This window comes from Molothrus aeneus, chromosome 2 (assembly GCF_037042795.1).
Source record: "Molothrus aeneus isolate 106 chromosome 2, BPBGC_Maene_1.0, whole genome shotgun sequence".
In the NCBI taxonomy this organism is placed as follows: Eukaryota; Metazoa; Chordata; class Aves; order Passeriformes; family Icteridae; genus Molothrus; species Molothrus aeneus.
The window spans coordinates 6,293,765-6,318,227 of record NC_089647.1 but is presented as its reverse complement, the minus strand read 5'-3'; the positions used below and the strand labels follow the sequence as shown (position 1 = coordinate 6,318,227).

The 24,463-nt window shown below is 36.6% G+C and overlaps 1 protein-coding gene across 3 annotated transcripts in view; it reads left to right on the top strand.

Annotated features, from left to right (window-relative positions):
* Positions 1-24,463, top strand: part of CADM2 (cell adhesion molecule 2) — a 573,596-nt gene that overhangs the window by 446,990 nt on the left and 102,143 nt on the right. For all 3 annotated transcript variants that reach the window (XM_066571920.1, XM_066571921.1, XM_066571919.1), the window contains 3 exons: positions 13,813-13,965; positions 16,502-16,639; positions 22,678-22,848. In XM_066571920.1, the coding sequence (XP_066428017.1) occupies positions 13,813-13,965; positions 16,502-16,639; positions 22,678-22,848 (462 nt within the window). The remainder of the gene's footprint in view (positions 1-13,812; positions 13,966-16,501; positions 16,640-22,677; positions 22,849-24,463) is intronic.

Sequence of the window (24,463 nt, the reverse complement as noted above, 5' to 3'; positions counted from 1 at the left end):
ATCCTGCACTCCCAATACAGTTAAATGACCCAGGAGAATTCAGGCAGTTGCCTGGAGGCATTTGCACCTTCTGAGAGACTTGAGCTCAACAACTCAGCTAGATACTTGTCATTGAATAATTGAAGAATTTCAGCAGAGCCCAAAGGTTTTCCTTAGGCACAAAGATTCATGTTTCTGTTGTTTGCTGAAGGTTTTTTTTTTTTTTTTTTTGGTGTTAAGTTCATCCCCAGCTAGAGCTAGGTGCCATTCTTTAATAAATTGCCAGAAATATCAGAGACCAAATAATAGTTCAGAGGGCCATTGAGCCTCCTAGGTATTGCTGTAGTGGCTTTTTGACACGTCTGTCACTGCTGTCAAATTTATTCCAGTAGAGATCGCCTTACAAGATGATACTTGATTTACATTACCTGATTTGTTCTGTAATGGGAGAGAACAGAGTCGAGTCCTTGATTTCATTTTCACAGGGAACAATATATCTTTAATTTTAAAATGGATTATCAGCTCCTACATTCAGAGAAGTTGGCTACTGCAATCCCCATTGCAGAGCAGTGTAATCATCATTCCCATCCTACTTTGTCTGTTGCAGTCAGAAATGTTTCATCTTGCCTCATTTGTAGCTGTCTGTCTTGGATCTAGATAGACACACCTGGGCCAGATCCTCAAGCAGTCCCACAGTTCTTCCCCTCCCTTCCCCTTCCTCTGAATTTAAGCAGTCTCCAAGGAGCCTTATTCTCTAAAGTGCTTTTGGGGGAGACAAAGGCATTTTTGCCCCTTTTTTTGGCTTTAATCCACTTATTGTTTTATGTCTGCCGGCAGAATTAGGAAGATGGATTTGCACTTGAGGATAAAGTTTTGTCTTCATTCCCTGGAGATAAACCTGGTTGCAGACTCTCTAATTATTGGTGCAAAATTGATGATGGAGATTTTACAGTAGGAAGCTCCCCGTGGTCTCCTATACAACTTTAGAGTGCCTTTGAGTTAGTGTTAATCCATATGGCTCTGATTACCCTTCACCTGTGTGTGATGGTAAATCTGCTGCTATTCTTAAATTTATAGAATTGAAGTATTCTGTGCAAGAACAGTTTTATAATTTTATTTCATGTTATTTTATTTTATTGGTGGCAGTGGTAGTAGATTGTTTAATTCTAATCTATCTGTTTGGTGATACTTTCTAGGATTCAACTAGACAAAATTAATCTGCGAAGGAAGTTTAAAATGTAGGAGATACTAGAGAAATTAGCTCTGAGCATTTTTCTACAAAGTTGTTGGTTGGTTGTGTTGGCTTTTTGTTTTGTTTGGGTTTTTTTTTTGTTTTTTTTTATTCAGCTTTTTAAGCAAGGGTTTATTGAGTTCTGTATAATGTAATTTTTCTTCTCCTGATCTCCGAATGGACCTCTTGGAAATAAAAGTAATACATTGTGATTCTTGTCTATTCAAGCATAGAGAGTTCAAAAATGTATTCAGTAAGTCAGCATTTGAAGATTTGAGTTGCCAGAGCTTCCAAACCTCAGTGGTGGTTGTTATTTCTGTCCATGATGCTGTAATTCATTGTTGATGCAGAAGTTCTCTTGGGAAGCTCAAGCTTGTGCTATATCCTCCAAGTGCCAAAAGCAGCTCAGACCAGATGACAACCCCATAGCACAGGATCCTGGAGCATATGAGAGCTCACCTGTGTGTACTCAGACTAATATCAGGCTCCTTTTTCTTCACCTTCTCACTTTCTATTGTTCTATCTGGAAAGATTTTCAATGATTCAATCAAATGTTTTTAAAATTCTTTTTTATTCTGGAAAAAGACCTGTCTGTGGGAAGGCCTACCCAGAACAGCGCTCAATTCCAGAGCTGATCACATTAATCTGTCAACACTTTTTCTGTAGCAGGTAAGACTAATTTCTATGGATGGCTAGTCCTCAAACATTTTTCTTTATTACAGTTCAGCAGAGTACTCTGCAGGGTATCAGTTCTTAATTATACAAAAGCAATTTCAATGCCAAAAAAGGTGAGAGTAATGCCTGAGAAATTTTTGTTTGTTTGTTTGTTTTTCTGTAGTATTATGATGCACATAAAAGCTCTATAAATTAGAGAATCCTCGAAGAAACCTCTGGAGATCATGCAGTCCAACTGGATCAACCAGGGCAGATTGCCCCAGACCATGTCCAGTCAGATTTTGAGTATGTAAAGCTGGAAACTTTACACCTTTTTGGGATCTTGTAAAATACAGTGCCATAGTTCTTTCTGCGATTAAGTTTTAAGTTTGTGGAGGACTACCTCCAATGCTGGAGCAGAAGTGTGTGAGGAGCCCTCCCCCTGAGGAGGAAGCAGCAGCACAAACACTGAGTGATGAGCTCCATAACATTAACAAGAGAGACTTCTCTCCCTAAATGAACTGAAGAAAGACTATTTTAGAGGTGGTAAACTGACTGAAATTTTAGGTTTTGTTTCTTTATATTGTCAGTGGCAAAGAAAAGGTTGTAGGGGGAGAAGTGTCCTGAAGATTTTGTTCTGATTCTTATTACTCTTTCTTTTTGTTACTGTTAATAAATTTTTCTTTATACCCTTTTAAAGTTTTGAACCTGCATTGCCTTTCTCCTAATCCTATATCACAGCAGGAAATAAGTAAGTACATTCTAGTGAGTGCACTGGTGATTAGCCAGCACTGAACCCACTATGTGAACTGACAACAGCCCCCATTCTATTCCTCTGTGCTCTTGGGAAAGAGGAGTTAAGAGAATATTGGGAGAAAAATTATGTCTGGAAAAAAGGGAGGGTTGGAAGATAGGTGTTTTAATATTTGATTTTATTTCTCTTTAGGCTACTCTGATTTGATTGGTAATTAACTAATTTTGCCAAGTCAAGTCAGTTTTTCCCATGACAGTAACTGTTGAGCAATCTCTCCCTGTCCTTATCCCGATCCATGAACCTTTCATTTATATTTTCTCTCCTCTGTCCACTTGAGGAGGGGAGTGATAGGGAAGCTTGGATGGCACTCAGGTCCCACCAAAATGATTGATGTTGCCTTTATGGCCCTGCTCCAGTGTCACCCTGGCTCTGTTCCACTGGGTGAGCCCAGAATTGGGCACAGCACTTGAGGTGTGATCTCTCCAGTGCTGAGGAGACTGCAGGGATCCTCTACTTGGACCTGCTGGCAATGATCTTCCTAATACAGCTCAGGATGCTGATAAGTGTAAAGTAATTTAAATTTACAATTGCTACATTTTTGAACTTCTGCAACAGATAAAATGTACTTGGGAGTTTATATTTGGAAATATAAAGTAATAAGTTAATTTGATGTACTCTTGCCTTTTAAAGAGTTTCTGATCAGTATTTCTCATGTATTTTGTATATGTAATTGGTTTAGCCCATTCTTAATTTTTTTTTCCAGTGGCCTCATTCTTACAGAGAACCTGTCTAGTACACAGAGAAAATGAAATTATTTACTACAGAAAATAGGAAAAATGTTACTAATATAGACGACAATAGAGTTTTTTATCAATTAAAGATTGATGAGGAGAAGAGAAAGAGACTAGATGGATTAAAAACTGGAGTAAAGGACAGTCTATTCCAAAGATGGGCAAGATCCACTTATGTGTGTGATCAGGAAAGATTTCAAAGAAAAGGAACAATGAAGAAAAGTAAGAGGAATGAAAAAATGAGGAAAGGAAAGGATCAGTGAGGCAGGAAAAATATTTTCTGTTTGAAAATAAATGTGTATTGAGTATACTAAAGGCTGTGACAAGGGAAAATAATTAAATACAAAATCTTTAGTTTTTGTTAAAGAATTAAATATATTTAAAAATATAAAAATTAGCCATAAAAAATGGTCACTATTGGAAGAACTCCTTGCATTTTTTTTAATTATTAATTGCTTCCTTTCATATGACAGTGATGATGTGCAAATCTATTTTTCACAGGTAGCAAACTGAAGACATTAGTTTAGGTGTTTTCTTAGTGAGTCTTCAAACTGTATCAGTTAAACAAAGTGTGAGAACCAATAATAATAATTAATTGTTGCAAACGGGAAGGATTAGTAGCATTCTCTAGCTATAAATGGGTGTTAGTGTCCATATTTCTTTTTTCAAATTAATGTCTTCTGTCCCTTACCTCTTGCTACAATTTGTACTGCAAAAGGGACAGGCAAGAAACAACAAGAAAGAACCAACAACCATTTTTTTCCCAACTCATAAGAAAAGGAAATTTCTCCAATAAATGCTTAATTGAAAATTTCAAGATACATTCAACTGCTTTTTGTCTAGACATACGTGTTAAGCATGGACAAGTTTATTCTGGTATACTCAAATGTATCTGGTGTATGTGAATGGCCCAAAAAAATGTCACATCTTGGGGATAAATAGTACCAATGGTAACAGGACTCCACACGTCTGTTATTGTCAGTATCTACTGTTCGGTAAATATATGCATTTGTTCACAGTAGAGTTGGTTTTTTTTATTCTGTGCATCTATCAGTACTTGGCATGCTGTCATATGTCAGGTGTTTCTTTTTATTTATTTACCAAATAATATTCTCTAGTACTTGGTGAATATATATGGCCACCACTGTGGATTCCAAACATTTTATTGCTGCACTTGTGTCACCATATTCTTGGAATATAGCTCCTGAATAAGTGCATTTACACAAACTAAATTTAGTCTAGACAAGTTATTTTTTATCTTCCTCTCTCTCTTTTGTTGTTGGTTTTTTTTGTGGGTTTTTTTCCCCCATTGACTATAGAGGGGAGAGACTGGCAGCCTCTTCTTCATAGGGACTCGCATCCACATCCTCCATGAGCGAGAAAAATGCTGAGGAAAAGAAAAAGAAGATTAATCTTTGTGAAACCTACCAAAGGGTTTTTTAGTTGGCACTTCAGGATTGGTCACACTTATGTATTTTGTGATATTCAGGTTTTTTACCCCAAAAACATCCAGAATGACAAGATCCCAGAATGCTTCACATTGGGTCATCTAGTGCTTCACATCTTGAGGTCATCTAGTCCAGCTTGGTTCTCTGACTCTTCTAGAGCAATTTCCTATGAATATTAGAGGTCTAGATCTGCTGCCAGTTTGGTTTTTTTTCTTTTGAATTTGGATTAACTCCGGGATTCTCTGACCTTCTCGCTAAACAATCCTAAGTCTCTTAGCCTCAACTTGTATGAGAGAGGCTCCAATCTTTTAATTATCTGTTTCTGACACCATTTCTCACTAACAGGCTCCTTCACAGCACATCTGCATATGGAAAACTAAGACAAATCCCACAAAAGAGGGAGCATCTGTATTCTTGTGGTGGAGAGACAGATTTTCTGCTGCTGAGCTGTGTGAGAGACATCATAAAACTTTAAGGGCTCTATCATAAAAGATGTTGCAGCCATCAAAGAGCTTTCTGGAATCCTCCCTGGAATTGCACTAGACTAATTTTGGATGTCTCCTGATACTTCCTTCCATATTTCAATTCCCTCCTAGTGAGACATGTGAGTCATCCCTAACAGCACTAAAATCTTCAGTATTGATGTATACATTAGGCTTTGACTCTTCATTGGTACTGGGATCAATTGCTAGGTCGATTGCAGATACATTCATCAATCATTGATGATTTCTTGGCTGTTTTGTCCAGGTTCTGTAATATTTTCAAGGCAGTGACCTGTTCTTAACTGGCCACTGGAGGAAGATGACTTGCTCCACTGGCTGCAGCAGGAGTTTAGGGAGCCTGAGTGCTTAATGTTTGGAATGTCCACATTCCTGTGTTGGCATCTGTAGCCAACATAGCCATCTGCTACAGGAGGCATGATGTTCATTTCTGTATCTACATGATCAAGAAGTGCAGGAAGAACAGGGGCATGTTATAGCTGTTCTCAGGTAGGGAAAAATCTCTTAGAATATCAAAAGGTGAGAAAGTCTCTCCATCTTCTGCTGAAATAATATATTTGAACAGGATTTCACTCTTTAGAAATTAGAAGACTGACTTTCCAAGGAATATGAAGCAGAACCATAAATATGACTCTACCATGAGTAGAGTCATATTTATGCCGCTAAAAACTCTTCCAGTGCCATGGGATCATTAAGCTTAGCTAGTGAATGGGCAGAACTGTAATGTCACCATCTGCAAGGTCAGGGAAATTCAGCTTCCTTGAGGTATGGTCAGCTGAAGACACACACAAAAAATGCATTGCATTTGGGCAGGCCTGAATAGAACCTGGTTGTGCAGCAGTGCTAAAAGTGTGAAGTCTGGCTGAGTTATTCTGTGCCCCCTGTCCTTTAGGAGTCCTTTCATTCAAAGCTGGCTAAAGCCAGTGCGTGAAGGTCACCAGCAGTGACTGTGAAGAGCAGTCCCTTGACAAGGAAAAAGAGTATTATAGAACTGATGTTCTTTAAAATACATCGATGGCCTTGGTAGAGCTCTGTGCTGTTTGGCCAGACAGTTTTTAATACCTACATAAGCTTAACTCTGCCTTGGTCAGGAGTCTTTAACACACTGATTAGTATCAACATCGGTAGCCTGAAGAAAAACTGCCTGGTCTGATCTTTGCAGAAGGACAAACTTGGAAATCTGTGAAGCTTTGTTTTAGCTTGCAAGAGGATTGGTATTTATTTCTCACTTCTACTTCAATCAAGTCATTATCTAACATTTCTCACTCACAGTGAAGTCCCATTTAACCTGAAGCATATAGAAAAAAAAATAATTTCTAATTTCTATTAGTCTTTCCTTAGGTACATGTGGACATATTACAGCTCTCCATTGTATTATTATCATTTTCTTAGGATTATTTTTGCAGCAGTAGTCCATCAGTAGACCTTCAGAAATTCTCTTCCCAACTGAGAGACTGTTTCTGTCTGTAATTTACAATATATGGCACAGTGTGATGTATGCTATTTTTCAGAATGTTGTAGCATTTTCTTTTCCCATAATTGCAAGGCTCAGTAAAACCCAGAATAGGATTCATCTTTTTAGAGTGGTGTTGCATTTGAACATATAGTTAAATAATTTCCTCTATAATCCTCAGGGCTCCTTTACAGCATTACTGTTTTCAAAACATTCATCTCTAACTTGGTACATAACACTACCAATTACTTTTATCTATTGAATCTCATTTGTTTTAATTCTGTCCATCTCTAACCTTGCCAGATCATTTTGCAGTTTTAAGCTTTGCAGCTGTATATTTGAGAAGTATGGTTTTTAAATATTTTCTAGGCTACTGTGCTGTGGTACATGTCCAGTTGCATTAGGATAATAGGAAATCTTGTAATTCCCTGTTGAACAAGGAACCAGATGAACAGACCTTGTAAAGACAATGTTTCATCCTGACTAATGTGATTTTTGTTTTATTGTTTGGAGGTACGGTTAAATATTATTCTAACACAGTAAAACAGTAAAGCATCTTCATAGTTCAAATCCTGTATGCTTTGCAAAGATTTGAAACTTAAATTTCTTATGGGAAAGAGAGTCAGGCCTCAGTCCTTCTCAGACAATAAATATCATCCTTATGATTCTCAAAAGACAAGAAGAAAATAAGTTCACTGCTTCTTTAATACAAGAAACATGCATTACAAACATCCTAGATGGCAAGTTTTTCCTCTCTTTTTGCATGTTGCAAAATTTCTTTTTTCTTCAGAGCACAAATTTCTTGAGTGCTCTGAAAATTAAGCCAATACAGAACATGATTGTGAGAGAAAAAGTAGCTCAGTGCAGAAAATCTGCCATGCAGGAAAGTTTTCTTTATTCCATCCATGAAGGGCATGTAGTCATCCTGGCCTCCGTTTGTCACTTGGCAACAGTTGGTGAAACCTCAGCTCAGCAGCTGTGTTCAAGATCATAAGTCCTTGTAAGTCACCTTAAACTTTGTTTCATTTTATCCAGATTGCAGGAAACAGAGAATCGTTGTTTTTTCACCGAAGAAATTATCTTTCTGTTTGGGTTTTCCTCGTAAGCATCTAAGGCTGTGCGCCCTGATAAATAATAGATAAGTCTGTACAGGCAGGTTCTGAGTCCCCAGTGCTTTGGCCTTTTCAAGGCAAGCCCAGAGTAGATGCCTCTCTTAGTGAGGCTGTCAGCACCTCTCCTGATGAAGGGAGTTTGCTGCATATCTTTGGCAGATGCATTATGCAACATGCAAAAATTCTGAAAAATTTAAAAAGGAGGAAACAGCTTGCTGTTCAACATTGCTCTCTAAATAACATAGTCAAATATTTCAGCAGTGTATCTCTGCTGAAAACAATCTAGTCTTTTCTTATTAGACTGCAAGCCACAGCATAAAGCAGAAGATAGCCAGGTGATTAGAGATGGAAGAATTATATTTCTATTGACCCCACTATTTCTTCCTTTTGATCACCAAATACTTTGAAAGTAAAACCTATCTCCAAGATTCTTACATAGCTCTTCAATTTCGAAACTTTTACTTAATACCTTTTATGAAGCTCAGTATGCCCCAAATTTATTAAGTACGTGAATGGGTTTAAAAATTCAGTGATACTGATGTGTTCTCAGCATCCAAGCGACTGAAAACTGTAAAAGACACTGTTTGGAATGTCTGTTTGAACTCATCTGTGTTATTAATCATTTTCCTAATGGGGGAAAAGCCATCATGCATCTGCAAATTGATCAGACTGTTCCACAGCCAATTAGCCAAAGATCCCTCCACAGTATTGCAACCTTCAGTTTATGTGATTACCACTGATTTTACCTATAAATGATGCCACCTTTAAAGGACAACAATGGCACATATGTTAGCCAATTTGACAGGTTGCATAGAAAATCCTAATTCTTTTCCCTCTACATTAGCATTTCCTGTGAAAGTAGACTCAGTTTGAGGACATCTGTCCCAGGGGAAAAAGGTGATAGCTTCACAAATGCTGTGCTGTGGACATGTAAGAATTGCCTCCACTGAGAGGTAAAAACAGTCTCAGCACGTGCCAAAGTAGAAATAGAAAACATGGGATTACTAAAAATTCACACTGCCACCCTTGTGTACTTGCATGAAGGTAATCAACTTGCATGACTGGATATGAAAGAGGAAGGAAATGGATTTTCTTTCCACATGAAAAACAACTGAAGTTTTAAAGTCTTAGGAATTCAGATACCTTGCAAATATGGACAAGATAGGTTAGGTATGAATAGAATAACTATGTATCAGTCCTTCTTTTTAAGGAAATGTGAATGTTTTGAAAAGAAATATGAATGTTTAGAAGACACTAAATAACAATGCTAAGTTGGTTTGTTCCATATATTCCCGTTCTGTCTCTCTTTTTTCTTCCTCTGGTGGTGGTGGTTGATGTACAACTACAAGCAAATTTTGTAGATCATCCTATGGGAACTTGGTATATTGAATTCTTAAGGAGCAAAGAAAAAAGGCCTTCTCAAGTATACCCAGAAACACAGCTTAAATCCCTTTAAATCTCTTTCAGATTATGGTACAGCATTCAGAAAGTTGGAATCTGAAAATCAGAGGGATTGTTGCAGTTTCATAAATATTAGAATTCTGGGAGTTTAGCGTGACCTGTAGAGTATCAGAAATCCTTCTGGCTCCAACTAATGGTTATGTTATTCCCATAAGAGAGGGAAGAGCTCCAGCATAAGGAAGAAAATTTTGTTGAGTGAATCCCAGGATGACAGCATATGTCAAGTTAGTATTCTCAAAATATCAGGAAATTACTCTAGAGAATTTTGGGATTTTGTTGTTTGTTTTTTCCCCCATTCCTCAAATACATCACTCAAAATACTACAAAGATGTGGTCATTTTAGATGAAATGGCATTAGAGATGCTGCTGGGTGGCTACTATGTCTCACAGGTCCATACTGCCTTTTCCTCATGGTATGAAATGTGGAGTATTTTCTTCCATTTTGGCAAATTTCTAAGGTTCCTTTGTCTCTCTGTTATAATTCCTGTTGCAGGGTTTCTCTTTGGTAACATATGACCATTATATTATTATTTTTTTCCCAAAAATAAAGTACAGCAGTGTTTGTGAACAAGGAGGCCAGTTTATTGTGATGGTCATCAGTCTCAATAATTGCTAATTAATGCAGCTGAAATACATGACTGTATCTCTTACTCATAATTACCTAACCTATACAAACTATCAAGGTTGCTTGTTTCTGTGTCAGAGAACATTCTGAAAGGAAATCTTTTCCACAGGAAAAGAGAATGACAGGTAAAATAAATGAAGTGTGTCTGCTTAGGAACAAGTGTTTTATGCATAATTATTTCATGCCTTGCAAATTAACTACATCATATGTGCCTGGGAATTACAGAAAACTGAAGTAATGTACCTAGGGCATATTGGAATTTACTATGTAATTATATTTCTTGTTGCATTTTGTATTTTTCAAACAGCTTGCAACATGAGAATCCAGCAAAGTGATGCCAGTGCTGGTATTCTCTGTTACTGCTTTTGGCATATGTGTATTTCCCAGAAGTCAAATAAATATTCTGTTTATTTTTCCTTTTTATAGTATCTCTGTAGGTATGCAAACTATGGATAGGATAATGATTAAGCAATGTAGGTGAAAATTCCCAGGAAGAGGCCAGAAGGATCTGTTTGGCTTCTAAAAAAGTGAAATTTTTTTTTGAAAGGAGTTTCTAAGAAGGTTCCAAAAGAGCAGTGTTCTACTTTTTTTTTTTTTGTGTGTTAAAGTGCTAATTAAATGTGATAGAACATTTTGTATTTTACTTTATGGAGCTTTATTTGAACTACTGTGGTGGAGCTGCTTGCCACTTGGTACCTTTCAGTGGCTGCCTTCTGTCCAGGCTCCGTGGGTTGCTTTGCTTCATCAGCCAGCCTTGGCAAGGTTTTCTGCCATGAGCAAGACCCTGCTCCACTCACTCTCAATGCCTGGATATCATGGGTTGCTAGAATTATCCCTGGTTTCTCCACTGTTGCTGTTGTTTCCATCATCCTTTTAAGCAAAATGTACCCAAGACAGAAAATGGAAACAAACCAGTTCTGGCATCCATCACAACTATCAATTGCATGAAGAGAAACTGGTATATTTCTAAACAGATGAGGATATAGAAACAGGAGTGCAATTTAAAAATAAGATTCTAAAAAGTCTCTGTGTAAGTGCTTACTTTGTCTGAGCCATAGCAGTAAAATTTGGTTTGCTTGTCATCTGCGTAGACAGGAAACTTACAAATATTCAGGTTTGAACATGATGGAAGAGATAATTGTTTTTAAACCCAGCACTTAGAAAAATGCTTCTGACAAACAGCTTTCCTGCAAAGCAGTGTTATGTTGGTGCTCTTTGCAGCATTTATTGCAAAGGCTGGGTTGATATTTCCGTTACAAAACTTTCTTGCAGTTCTTTCGATAAAAATCCACTCCGTAACGAAACATGGAACATCTGATCTCATCTCTTGACCAGTGGTTGTTTTTACCAGCTTTTCACAAAATTGACTGAGCTGAGGTTTTTATATTTTACAAAGGTTAAAAAAGGTGTGGAGGGGAAGAGGTGAGGAAGGGGAGCAGTAAGAATGTAGTTGATGGAAACAGTTTGTATTTCAATTGTAGGATCAAAATGATGTGCTGTTGGCATCTGTAGGCCAGTTGTGCTGTAGTGGAATTCATTACTGTTCTTCTCAGGGCATGAAATTCTACACGTTGTCCCATCTGTAGGAAAATATTTCAACAGATTCATAAAATCTTTATCACAAGGCAGTAACAACTGAAAATTATAGCAAAGTAAAATACTATGTAAGATGCTAAAGTGGATTATTTTTTAAATTATTTCAGATTACAGGGAGGAAAAAAATCGCCACTTCCAAATTATGAAGCGCTGAGATACTTTTTGGTTTTGGTCTGTTTTGTTTTTCCATTTTTTCTGCTGTTGCCAAATTATATAAACAGGTGTGGTGGTGATCAAACTGTTAAAAAAAACTTGAATAATTTTTTTAAATTTTTTTTATTTTTGGGAAGGTCAGTAAGATGAAATAAGCAACAATTCTTATGTCTGCTCATTTGCATCTGACTAGAATTGACAAGCTGAGAAAGGAATTCTGAGTCCCCATCTACTTGGTCAAAGATAGCAACAGCTTCACTATTGTGAGGAGTTTAGGCTGCTAAAGCCACAATGATCAGCTTTGCTGCTGTTTGGGGTTGGTAGATGCTTTCTTTGTGCTTTTTTGTTTTCCTGAGCTGGTTTTTCTCAGCTGTTCTGTCAGCTTTGCATTTTTTGGCTTCTGGTTTGCTTGCTTTTTCCCTTTAAGCTTGTTCCTCTTTTCATCATTAAATAGACTTGATATTATAAACTAAATAATGGTGGTTTTTTTTTCTTGTTGTGGCTGGCCATATGACATCTCAGTTCTGTTTGGGATGTGTCCATTACACACAACCTCAGTCCCTTTGATGTTCCTTGAAGTTCCTGGCATGCCTTTATGTTATGCATGATTAAGCTGCCACCTTTCAGTCCTCAGACCCTGCAGAAGAAGCAGCTGAGCTTTAGCTGGCCTACCCTGAAATAATCAACAAATTCAGCTGAAATTTTCTGGTGAGAACAAACCTAAATGGCAGCCTTAGAAGAAGACAAATTCAAGTGATGCTTTTGCTGACTCTTCACTGTATCTTCTTATTTTGGTGTAAATCTACCTGGATCGACTTGGACAGCAATTGGGCAGAAACATCTAGGTTTAGTAGCAAAAGAACTACAATAAAACTCCTTTTTTTTTTTTTGTCATTAGAAGAGGTATACTAGAAAAATCTAAGAGTCTTTGGAGACTTTAGAAAGAGGTGAGAGAGAACAGCATTAGGGACTTGAACAACTTTGTTCTTCTCAGAAATGCAGGTGCAACTGTCTTGACAAATACCATAGTCCCATTTTACTTTTGACTTTCAGAGGTTTGTTGTAAAAATAGACTCACTGAAGTTTCACACACTATCAGGCCAGACATTTCAATCTAGAGGTATACACCTAAACTTCCTGGGTTACAGAGGCTTTTTTTATTGTTTGCTTAGGAGAATTACAGTATCTGCTCACTTATGATATTAGTATTTCTATGCCATGGAAAGGCTTGGATAATATATACAGATTCCTGAAGCAACTTTACTGCAGAAAAATAGAATGTTTGGGAATGTTTTGTCAGTTTTTCAATAGAAAATGAAGGTTAATCTGAGTATAGGCTCTAAAATACTTTCAATTTTAAATCATTAACTAAAGTGACATTTTGAATTTAAGTGAACCTACATTCTCCTTCTTCCTCATTGCTTCCATGCAAACAGAACAGATCATATTTTTATTCATAATCAAAAATGGAAAGCCACTATATTCAATTACCTCAACTTGTTAAATGTACTACATATGCATGTATAAGTGGAACTTTCAGTCTAGTGGTAAAAAATAAATAATTATTTCCAGAATTTTAGAAATCTGATAGTCCAGTTCAATATTAGTAGTAATGGACATGAGAAAAATCTGTAGACAGACTAGGCAGGGCTAGATACAGGATGCAGGGCAAGATACAGGATTCTCTACATCTATAAATACATGAAAAACAGGCTGGTTTTGGGAAGAATTTATTTTAGACACTGAACAAAGCTTTGAGAGGGCAGAAATCATAGTCATTGTTGGGATTTTTAGAGGCAGGCTGGAGTTAACTCAAATCTTGTAGTTTCTAGGTTTATAAATGTTAAAAATCACTCAATTCATCCCCCAAAATCTTGCTCAACTCTATTCCACAGAGAAAACAAAGTGCTCTGCATAGACCACTGTGTCCACACCCCTGTGTTCTAGGGCCTGATTTCCCTAGGAATCGTCATGGAGCCTCTTGTACAGCACCCCACTCTTTGTTCACATGCTGGATCCAACAGTAATGTCAATTTTTTTGTTGTTGTTTTTCAGCTCTGAGGGACAACAGAATCGAGCTGGTGCGAGCGTCGTGGCACGAGCTGAGTATCAGTGTCAGCGACGTGTCCCTGTCGGACGAAGGGCAGTACACCTGCTCCTTGTTCACCATGCCTGTCAAAACTTCCAAGGCTTTCCTCACCGTCCTCGGTAAGCACACACTGAGCCGAGCAGAAAGAAGCAAGTGTTAAACTCCTCAGGCTCTGGCAAATTATGATAAGAATGAACTTTTCTAAGGCTTGGCAGAAGATAAATGTAAACGTCTGATCTGGTTTCCCCTGATGTTTATTGTTTCATAGTGCTGGGCTGAAAAATAACATGCCTCTACCTGTTTGCAGCGTGGCAGGATAATGAGTTAGGGAGCACACAAACACCACGGAACGAGTGCTCCATAAAATGGACATAACCTCTACGTCCCGAGCACCACCAGTGCACAGAAGGTGCATGTGTTCATCTCCTGACAATCTATTGGATAGGGCAAAGGGGAGAAAATCAGAAAGCATGAAATCAAAACGGGCTTTAGAGCTTTATCATTTTTCCTTAGCTGTGCATTTTTTTGGCTCATTCTCCTTTCTCTTTTTTTTCTTTGGTCTATAAAGTGCAAATATTCACTGGGTTTGCCGCTTCTTTTATGCTTTATCCTCTAAGTGCTCTGCTGTTTTCCCCAATGGTTATAGATACACATAGAAAAGCAATAGATTTCAAGAGATGCCCAGGAAATAAAGTTTCTGCTCGAAGCTTTATATGATTCTCTGAATGTCAGTAGCCCAATCAGCCAAAATTGCTATAGTTCACTAAAACACACCTGCGAACCTAAGAGGCTATATGATTTTAGAGATTGATTTTTATTCTTTTTTTCCTTTTTTCTGTCCCTGAACATGACTCTGCCTCTCTTTTTGTTTTATTTTTATATGTGGATGGGCAGACTGTTGAATTTAATAGAACTAATGTAAGATATTCTCTGTGGCAGTAATATTCACATTAATCCAGCTAGGGAATTGGTTTTGTGCTTAGGATATGAAATACATCTCCCTTTCAGTCCCTGTGAGACTATTTTACAAAAATCTTCACAACTTTGCCATTAAGGACAAAAAGTACCCACTCAAAGCAAAATATTCTGGAATAGTGACTGCCTATTCTTAATCTTCTTTCTGTAGAGAGGCATTTCATGATCTAAACTATTGAGGAGTGCACCAGTTTGACCTTTTAAATGGCAGAAGGACATAGGTGTTACAAAGACAAGAAAACCCCCAAAATATCTAGGCAATATTTATTAATAAAAGTAGCTTGATCCTTAACAGTCCTTTAAGCTTGACCTTCATTTTAGGGGAGGGTTTCATGAAATTTTCCCAACATCATTTACTTACCTTCCAAGAGAGAAAGCTGCACAGTTTAGGATTCCTGCCTTTTTTCATTTTGTATTTGTAATTTCCTATTTCAAAGGAACCTTTTAAATTCCTACAACATTTTCTGCTGGAGAAGGGGATCTTTGCCACTGAAGTGTATTGCATCTTTTAATCAGATAAACTATCCTTTTATGTACTTATAATCTCTTTATTGACTGCTCTGCTTTCAATTAGAAAATTTAAGTGTCAGGGTATTGTAGTAGACACAATTTTCTGTCCTGAAAGAGAGGACTAGGTTTATTAAAGAGATGAACTATGCAATAGATGATGCTGCTTTGCTTTTATGTACATAATTTGTCATTTTGGAAAAGAGATGTAGAAAAACTGAATTATTAAATACAGGGCACAGGATCAATTATTGTGACTTGAGCCCTTGATCTTGCCACAAATGTGAATGCACCAAAGCAGTGTAGCTGCAAGATATAACTGACATTTTTGGAGATTTTTAAATTACTGTCATCAGTATTACTTTAAAGTAAGTTATTCTTGTGTCTTTATAAGTTAAATGGATTTATGCATGCATGCAGTGATCAAAACTTTCCCAATTTTCTTTGTGTTTTCTTTTTTGTTGTTTTTTTTTGTTTGTTTGTTTATTATTTTTTGGGTTTTTTTGTTGTTATATCTTCCATGGTTCATTAAAAAACAGCCATTTCCATATTGAATATTATGTGTATGGCATGTCCAAATCATAGGATCTGCTCTGAAGAACTTGTATACAGCAGAGGACCCTCCACAGTCGGTGGAGCTGTAATTATACCTCTTGGTGTTTTGGTTTTGTTTCTCTGAAGATAAAGTGACTCCAGTATTTATTTTCACCTTCCCATTTCCCTGTTTCTTTCTTTATTAAAGTCTTCATTATTTAGGTGTAAATATCTGTTCTCAACTTAGGTCAGTTCAGCTTTTTGTTGCCAGTTTAACGTTTAATTTTCACAGCTGTGCTTCTAATGTGCTTCGTCATCCTGCTTGCTGTGCTGAGCAGTTTAAATATTGTAACAAGTCAGACCTGCATGCAGAATATACAGAGATAAGGTATTTATTAAAATTCAATCTGTTTCTCTAGAAAATTAGGTAATTCCTGCTTTCTCTATTTATTTAGAATCAACTACCATTCAGATTGATGGATAATTTACAATAGGAAAAAGGTTTAACTGACAAGGCACGAGGAATTGATCATCCTGTTTCCAGAATTTAGAGCATATGAAGAAGTTAACTTTAAATTGGTCATGCATTCATGGCAGCAGCTGGCACTATCAGAGACATTGTGCTTGTTTGCTTGTTAGGTGTTCCTGAGAAGCCACAAATTACTGGATTTACCTCACCAGTTATGGAGGGAGAGAGGATGCAGCTCACTTGCAAGACATCTGGTAGTAAGCCAGCAGCTGATATCAGATGGTTCAAGAACGACAAAGAAGTTAAAGGTATTTAAAAGGATTTTGGTGTCATTTGGTCCAATTGTCAGGCATATCCATTCTGTAGAATTATGTTGTTTTTTTTTTTTTATTTATGTTTATAAAGTTGCTCCTATTGGGTCATGAAACGAGTAGGGGATAGTACACAGATGAAGAATTGTACAAAGAAGTGGTCATATAACCATCTTTTTATTGTTTTTTCAAACAGTAAAAACTGATGTTTTGGATTGCTCAGAACTCTGTGCAGCATAATAAAGTCAACTGTGAGGTTTCATAGAGAAATGTTTTCTGGATTATTATCACAGTCAGAACCACTCATCCCTGATATTTTCCCTTTTCATTTCTCTTTTGCCATTCCAGCATGGGGTATGTCTGATTTAGTTAATTGCCAGATTTAGGTTACACTCCCCTAAAAAAGGTGACCAGATGAGGCAGAACCGTCTGGAGCAGACAGAGAATGCACTTCCCTTAGGAGACCTATGGAGCCTGCTCTGGTGAGGAAGTGCCAGGTTGTAGCAAATGAGAGAATCTCAGCAATGAGGAATCTCCAGCTGAGGCAAGGATGCTGACAGTCTTCAGCGAGGAGGAGGAGAAGATGGACTTTAAAGGGGATCAGTAAAACTTCCCAGGGGCTGGGGGGAGTTGGACAAAGTCTGCTGTAGCTGAAAAGCCATGGAGTGACTAAAACCAAAGCTGACAGTAAGGCTTTGCCTTCAAGGATGCAGCGAGCTAGGAATGAGCTGCATATAAAAAGCTGTTTATTTCCTTTCCATCTTCTCTTTCACTTGGTATGTTCTTTGCTGAGAGCTCAGTTTTCTACTCCATATTCTTAAAAATGCTGGAATAGTTTTAAATCCTTGTTGGTGAATGAGTGAGTGAAGAGAGATTCCTAATGCAGAAGGCTGTCACAGCTCCAAGCCAGCTGAGGTGCCCATTTTAAAGTAGATAGATAAAAAGGATAAGGTATTGGTATTTATTCATATCACCTCTATTCATTCTGCAGATAAATAAATGATTCAAAATCCACCTTTTCTGTGCAGCTTTAAAAAACAAAAACAAACAAAAAAACACCCTTCATTTATCTAATTTGTCTAATATTTTGGATTTCATTACCTCAATATACTGCCTCAAGCAAAGTTTCAGAGTTAATTACAGAACCATTTATCTTCCATTCCAAGTGCAATGTGCAAAAGCAGAGCTCTGGTATAAAATTGGTAAATAAAGGAGATTGTAGATGATTGCCTATAAAATTGGTAAATAAAGGAGATTGTAGATGATTGCCTAAAGAATCCTGTTCATTCTAGAGATGTTCTTATATTTCTAATGAAATATAAGAGAATAGAGAATATAAGAAAATGAGAATAGTATTGAAAGGAACAAGCATTTCAGACTGGAATAATTTGAAATGTGTAATAAGAATAGAAAATGAGTAAACAGAGTAACAGTAAATGAGTAAACTGAGTAAATGATAAAAAATGAGTGAACAGAGATTCTTTTCAGTACTGGGAAATTTGAGGAAATTGATGAAAGAAAGGCAGCATCTAATCAAATGCAAGTAGAAAGAAGAATTAAACAGCACAGCTAAGACACATGACACAGCATAGATTGTGTCCTCCAGAAAAGATGCTATGATGAATATGCAGATTGATAGCATGTTAAGATTGGAAATAACTCCAAACCATGTCAATACTATAAGATAAACACTGATACAGTTGGCCTAACAGCAAGGCCATATTTAAAATATGTTATTTTAAAAATTATGGTTTAAAATTTGGTGTAATACCTTTTCATTTCATTCAGCTGACAAGTAATTGAAGCCAGCAAGAAATTTGTTGATTTGACTCTTTAACTATTTGACTCTTTATTTTTCTCAAGAGTTCCTAAAGGGATTAAAAAAAAAAAAAAAACACAAAACCAAAAGGGGATGGGGAAGAAAGGAGTATAAAAGGAGTATGAAAAAGAACAGTAATGAGGAAAAAAACCCTGACAACCAGAAATAGGAGGAAAGTACTGAGCACATTCATTTCAGTTCGGTTTTCTAGGTCTTCTGAAGAGCACATTGCCATTTCTCAAAGGTTAGAAATAAAATAACCTAAGCAGTCTGCAGTGGCATCAGCAGAAGTTACATTAGCTTTGTGCAGTGTAAAAGGTGAAATGATAAATCTGAGAAAATAGATATGAAATGATATGCTAATGCAACTGACATTAAAGGTTAGAAGTTCGTCTGTCTAGCACCAGTAAATCCAATTGTGTTCCACTGTATTATACATGCTGCAAACGAATATAAATGATGCACTGAGATCAGAGTTGCACCAAGGGGGAAAAAGCCACTCTAAAATTGTAGCTCCATTGCTATGACTCAAAAAAGGAATCATCATATGATAAAGGAATAGTGTTTGATAAAGTAAGTGTTAGTAATGAGAGAGACTGAATGTGAAGCACTGGGTGCCACACATTTTAGTTTACTGTTCTGTCACTCATATATGCACCAATTTAACAAAGGGATCTGCAGTTTAGCATTCTGGTGACATTTCTGGAAGATTATTAAGAACAAAAATACTGGAGAAACTAAATGCAAATTTTTAATTTTGAAATTACCTATCTTTTTCAACAAAATTTGTTACATGCTCTTTGAACAAAATTATATAAAGAATTTTTTTTAGGCTTCAGGAGTACTTTGAATGGATTTTCTTTTTCTTTTTTTTTTCTTTTCCTGGGTAGACTTGATTTTAAAACTAAATAAGTTCATTGTGTTGCAACAGGTTTAGATACTTTAGATATTTAAAACTAAATAAGTTCATTGTGTTGCTACAGGTTTAGAATTTTAGTATACACAAAGATTTCAGAGAGGCATTGATCACTGTCTTGAGAACCCTCTAAAGCAAGGATGATTTTTTTTATTTTTTGATAATAAGTCCATTTCATGTCAGAAATTGAGTTTAAATGTAAAAAATAATTATATCTGCCATGTAAAACCAAAAAAACTGTCTTTTTAAAAGATGAGTATTTGTGTGTGTTACAGGTATGTGTTTTTATAAATACCTTGCAATGAGCAATAGATGATGGATATTCCATCATTTCCATTTATTATTTTCCCTATCAAACATCTACACTTATGAGATATAACCCTGTTTTAGTTGAGACAGCCACATTTGTATGTGCACTTGTCTGAAAGTCATGGGAGTGAGCCTGAAGCTGATCCCCAGGTTTCATTTGGCCCAACATCTATTCCAAGGTTCAATCAAGTGGCTAAAGGTCTTCTCCAATTCAGGTTTGAAAAGTCTCCCAGGACAGAGATTCCATAGAAGCCTTTCTGTCTGGGGTAGATTTTTCAGCATTCTAAAGCCATCTTGTTTAGTGTTTTCATTATTTGTAGATATTTCATGATACATAATCCAGATTTATCTAGGTGTAATTTGTGTTTGTTGCCCATGAGCTTTTATTGTACACCTCTGAGGGCATTCTGGCTTTTTCTCTTTATGGCCATCATTGATTTACTTTAAAGCAACAGTTTGATCTGCTTTTAGTCTTCTCTTCCTCAGGTTAGATAATATCAACTTTCTTAAGATGTCCTTGTACAGCTCCACTGACCACAGTGTTTTTCAACAGGTTTGTTGTACATTTTTTCTTCAGAAAGCCCAGAACTGGGCCTGGTACTCTCAATGTAGCCATGCACGTGCCAAAGAGAGAAGGATCACTTCCCCTGACTTTCTGGCTGTGTTTTTACTAATGCAAGGCAGTGGGTTTTAGCTTTCAGCCCTGCAGGGACACTCTGTTCACTAATGTTCAACATGTCCTACTACCCCTAGGTCCTCCTCTATAAAGCTGTATCCCTTCAGCCTGTTCCATTACAGTGCTTCCCACACAAAATACTTGTGCCATGGATTTCTTTTCAATCTTTTCTTCAAGGGGATATTTAGGAGAGAGAGGAGCAGCAAGAAAACTAATGAAACATCAGGTTAAAACTGACATATTTAAAAATTCTGTAAAATATCCTGAGTGATGGTAGCTCAGTAGCTGATCTCCACCATTCTTACATCCAGTTGGGTTTGCACTCAGTTAGAACATACTACAATTATACCTTCATTTGCCATGAAGAAACATCTAAGAAAATACAGCTGGTAAGGAGCACAAGGTAAAAAATACCTGTTGGTGAGGATGCTAACAGTTTGTAGAATATTATCACTGCCCTTTTTGCAGAGGAAGTTTATTCTGAGAGTCTAACTCTTTCACACAATAGATAACTAGAGAGGGACTTCTCAACATCAATTTAGGAAATTACCCGCTTTAGTTTTTCTAAAGGATTAAAAATCCACAATTTTTCAAAAAAATTAAAGTTGTTGATGTTTTCAGGAGCCTTCTGTCCACCACCTAAAGTCAGTAAGCAAAGGGATGTGCCCATTACTTACAAGCAGAATGTTACCTATAGATATTTAATATATAATATTAAATATTAATATATGTTACTTATATATATATTTAATAATACCTTATTATTAAATATGGAAACCTAACTCTGGGAACAATATCACATGTGTTTGCTTTAAATATTAGTGAAGACACATGTTGTTTGGTTATAATAACTCTGCTTTAGCTCTGGTCAATATGTCTCTTACCTACTAATCCCTAAATATTAATAGTGACCATGGCAGAAATGGAAATCTTTTAAAGCTTAGCAGCAAACAGGCATAAAAATTCTGGTATGCAAGAAATAATTATTTTTTAGGGAGGAATGGAAACTGTATAACTACACGGTGTCCTTCTCTGTCTGGAGACAATGATAAAGACCACCTCTCTGAAGTCAGAGGTATTTTTAATCTAAAACTATGTAGCTTAAGCCATTGAAGATTTGCTTTCTAAAATTGATATTTCATGGAAATTTTATTTAGGTCATTCTGTTCTCTAATGGGATTTAGTATAATTTGTAAACCTGAAACCTCTCACTTTTTTAGGGCACAGAGGACATATGAAATCTCAGTGTAATTTAATATATATGTTTTAAGTATTTATAGATGTCTTTTCAAGCTTTCACTGCAATAAATCAATATAACAAGCTTACCATTTTTTCTGAAATAAACTAAAATCAATAAGTATCACAAGTAGTTGGGAACCAAGTGAAACAATTCTAAAGTATGTGTAAGAAGATCTCATGTTCCAGTTAATACATTCAGACATTTTAACTCAAATGCTCAGTCTTTTGGATCTTCATTTCTGATCTAGCATGTATTTTTTACAGCAAAATGTTCTGAATGTGAATCTTAACCTTGAGCTGAGATGATGCTTCCTAAGCATAGCTGAAAACTCCCTCCACTGCATAGTCTGTGCTGAAAACTAAGATTTTTAACTGGATCTGCAAGTATATGTATCAAGTCAATTTAGAATGGTGTAAAGCAGTGAGTGGAAGTTCTCTGCAATAATCTTATTTCTGGTCTTCTTGGGACTCGTTTGTATATTCCAGTAAATCCTATGACATGCTCTATTTACAGTTGTTTACTACCATTGATGACTATACCTGGCTTTATTAGTAAATTAGCATAATTCTAACCAAACACCAGAATAAGCAATGAATAATGTAAGCAAAGGATGAATCTGACTGTGTGCAATTGGCTTCAGTAATATCCATGTATTGCATTACTGTGAGAGGCTGTAAGAATGGACTTGGGAAATTTACTGTTCAGTGACACTGTGAAATGTAAGGTGATGAGGGTGGGACAAGGTCACAATCCTTTTCTGGTGACCTACAGAGAACATTTATATCTAATATGGACCTAAACATTTAAGAGGTAATAATGAATGGAATTTCTGTTTGAATGCAGTGTCATGGAACCAGTTCTAAAATTTTCTCTTTCAATATCTATCTGGTATTCTCACAATGACAGCAAATTGAGGAATAACTGCAGTCTAATTACTTTTATATTAAAGAGACCAACAATAAAAGATGGGGTTTTTTTCCAACCACTGTGATAGAAAATTTAGCTGTCTAATGCTGGACTACTTTTTTCCAAAAAATATTGTAAAGATAACTAACTGTTTATTCTTTCTTTCAGATGTTAAATATGTCAAAGAAGAAGATTCAACTCGTAAAACATTCACAGTCAGCAGCACGCTGGATTTCCTAGCAGATCGCAGTGATGATGGTGCAGTTGTAAGTTGCAGAGTAGATCATGAGTCCCTAAACTCTACACCTCAGATAGCAATGCAGGTTCTAGAAATACACTGTAAGTAATACACATTATACATGCTTGCTTTTATAGTTTTGTTTTGTTTCGGAGTGTCTGTTGGAGCAAAGTTCTCTGGTATTTTGCAGATAGATAACACCAATTTCTTTTAGCCAAATTCTATGGTTTGTATTTGATTGGTGGGGTGTGTTTTTTAATTTATTTTTACAGGATTGACTCAAAAAAGTTTATAGAAAGCTTAACATTGTGAGAGCACTGTGGGACTGAGTTCTTGGTTTTATTTGAGAAGTAGGGGAAAGAAAATGCATTTGTCTTTTTTGGTTATCACTGAAGCAATGTAAATGGGTTATTTAACATCAAGAGCATCCTAATTCAGAGTTTTCCTTGAAAGTTTCTAGAAACTTGAAACAAGGGTATAAATAAATAAAGTTTGTAGCAGATTGCCTCAATGACACTGAATCCTACTAAAGAAAATCACTAGCATTTTTAATAGCACAGACTCAGGAAGAAAAGCTCTTTAAGATTTATTTTTAGGCCTGGCCCACAGAAGTTGTTAATCTAGGTAATCCAAACTTCAGTTGTATTACATCTTTATATATTGGCTATTTTTTTTCTTTCAAACAGCATTTCTGGACATGATGTTTTCCACAGTGCATTGTTCCAAAGTTGAACGAATCTGGTTTTCTGTGTGCCCTATTCTGAAGTCAAATTGTCCTTTGAGTCAGTGGGTTTTGGTCTCTTATAAACTGTGAGAGACACCATCAACTGACCTTTTCATATTCACTTCTATTATATCCACCATATTTTGGGGTCCAGCTGTTTTTGTTTTTTTCTGGAGAACGTGTACATATCATTGCCTAGCTAGCAACAGCAGGCATCTGCAAAATGTCAGACCAAGAGAAGGCAAAAGATCTTTCATGAATCTCTTTCTAGGCCAGGTACAATCAACTTAAGCAGACAAGGTTGTCCCTGAAGCAGGCAAGTGTTCAGTGACTGCAACCAGTTCCAGAGGAACCATGTCAAGGACTGCTGCCATATGTAACTTGTTTATAAGCAGGGATATTTCTATAAACAGGAATATTTCTATAAGCATCTAAGACTTGCAGCACATGTAAGATGCAGGAATGGCAAAAGCACTCTGTACACAGAAGCTGACAACTTTGCTAAAAATGCCATCTGCAAAAAAAAAATCTGAAAATGAAGAGAATGTGGATTAGCATATGTGTTGAAAATGTTTTCTGAAACATTCTAGCCATCATTTTACTGAGGGAGATCAGGGCCTTTCTTCACCAAATGGCTGTTAAACACCTCTCCTAATATATTCAAATACATCTGTGCTGGAGACATGAATCCCTAACAACTTTCTTTCCTTGAATTCTAAATTGCACAGCCATCAGCCACTGAACTCGCCCATGTCTTCACTTCCTAATTCTTTGCTCTTTCTTCAGTGCCTTACTCAAGATGTTGGCACCACAGGAGATGAACCAAATTTAATGGAACACTAGATGCAGAAATTGGACAGCTAAAAGAGTTTAAAATGGCTGCAATGTAGTGTAATGTGCCTGCAAGTAAAGGCAGGGCCCTGGTTTGCATGAGCCTCATAAGGCAAAAAAGCCTTTTTGTGGCCTCTTATATATAAAACTTCCTGAATATT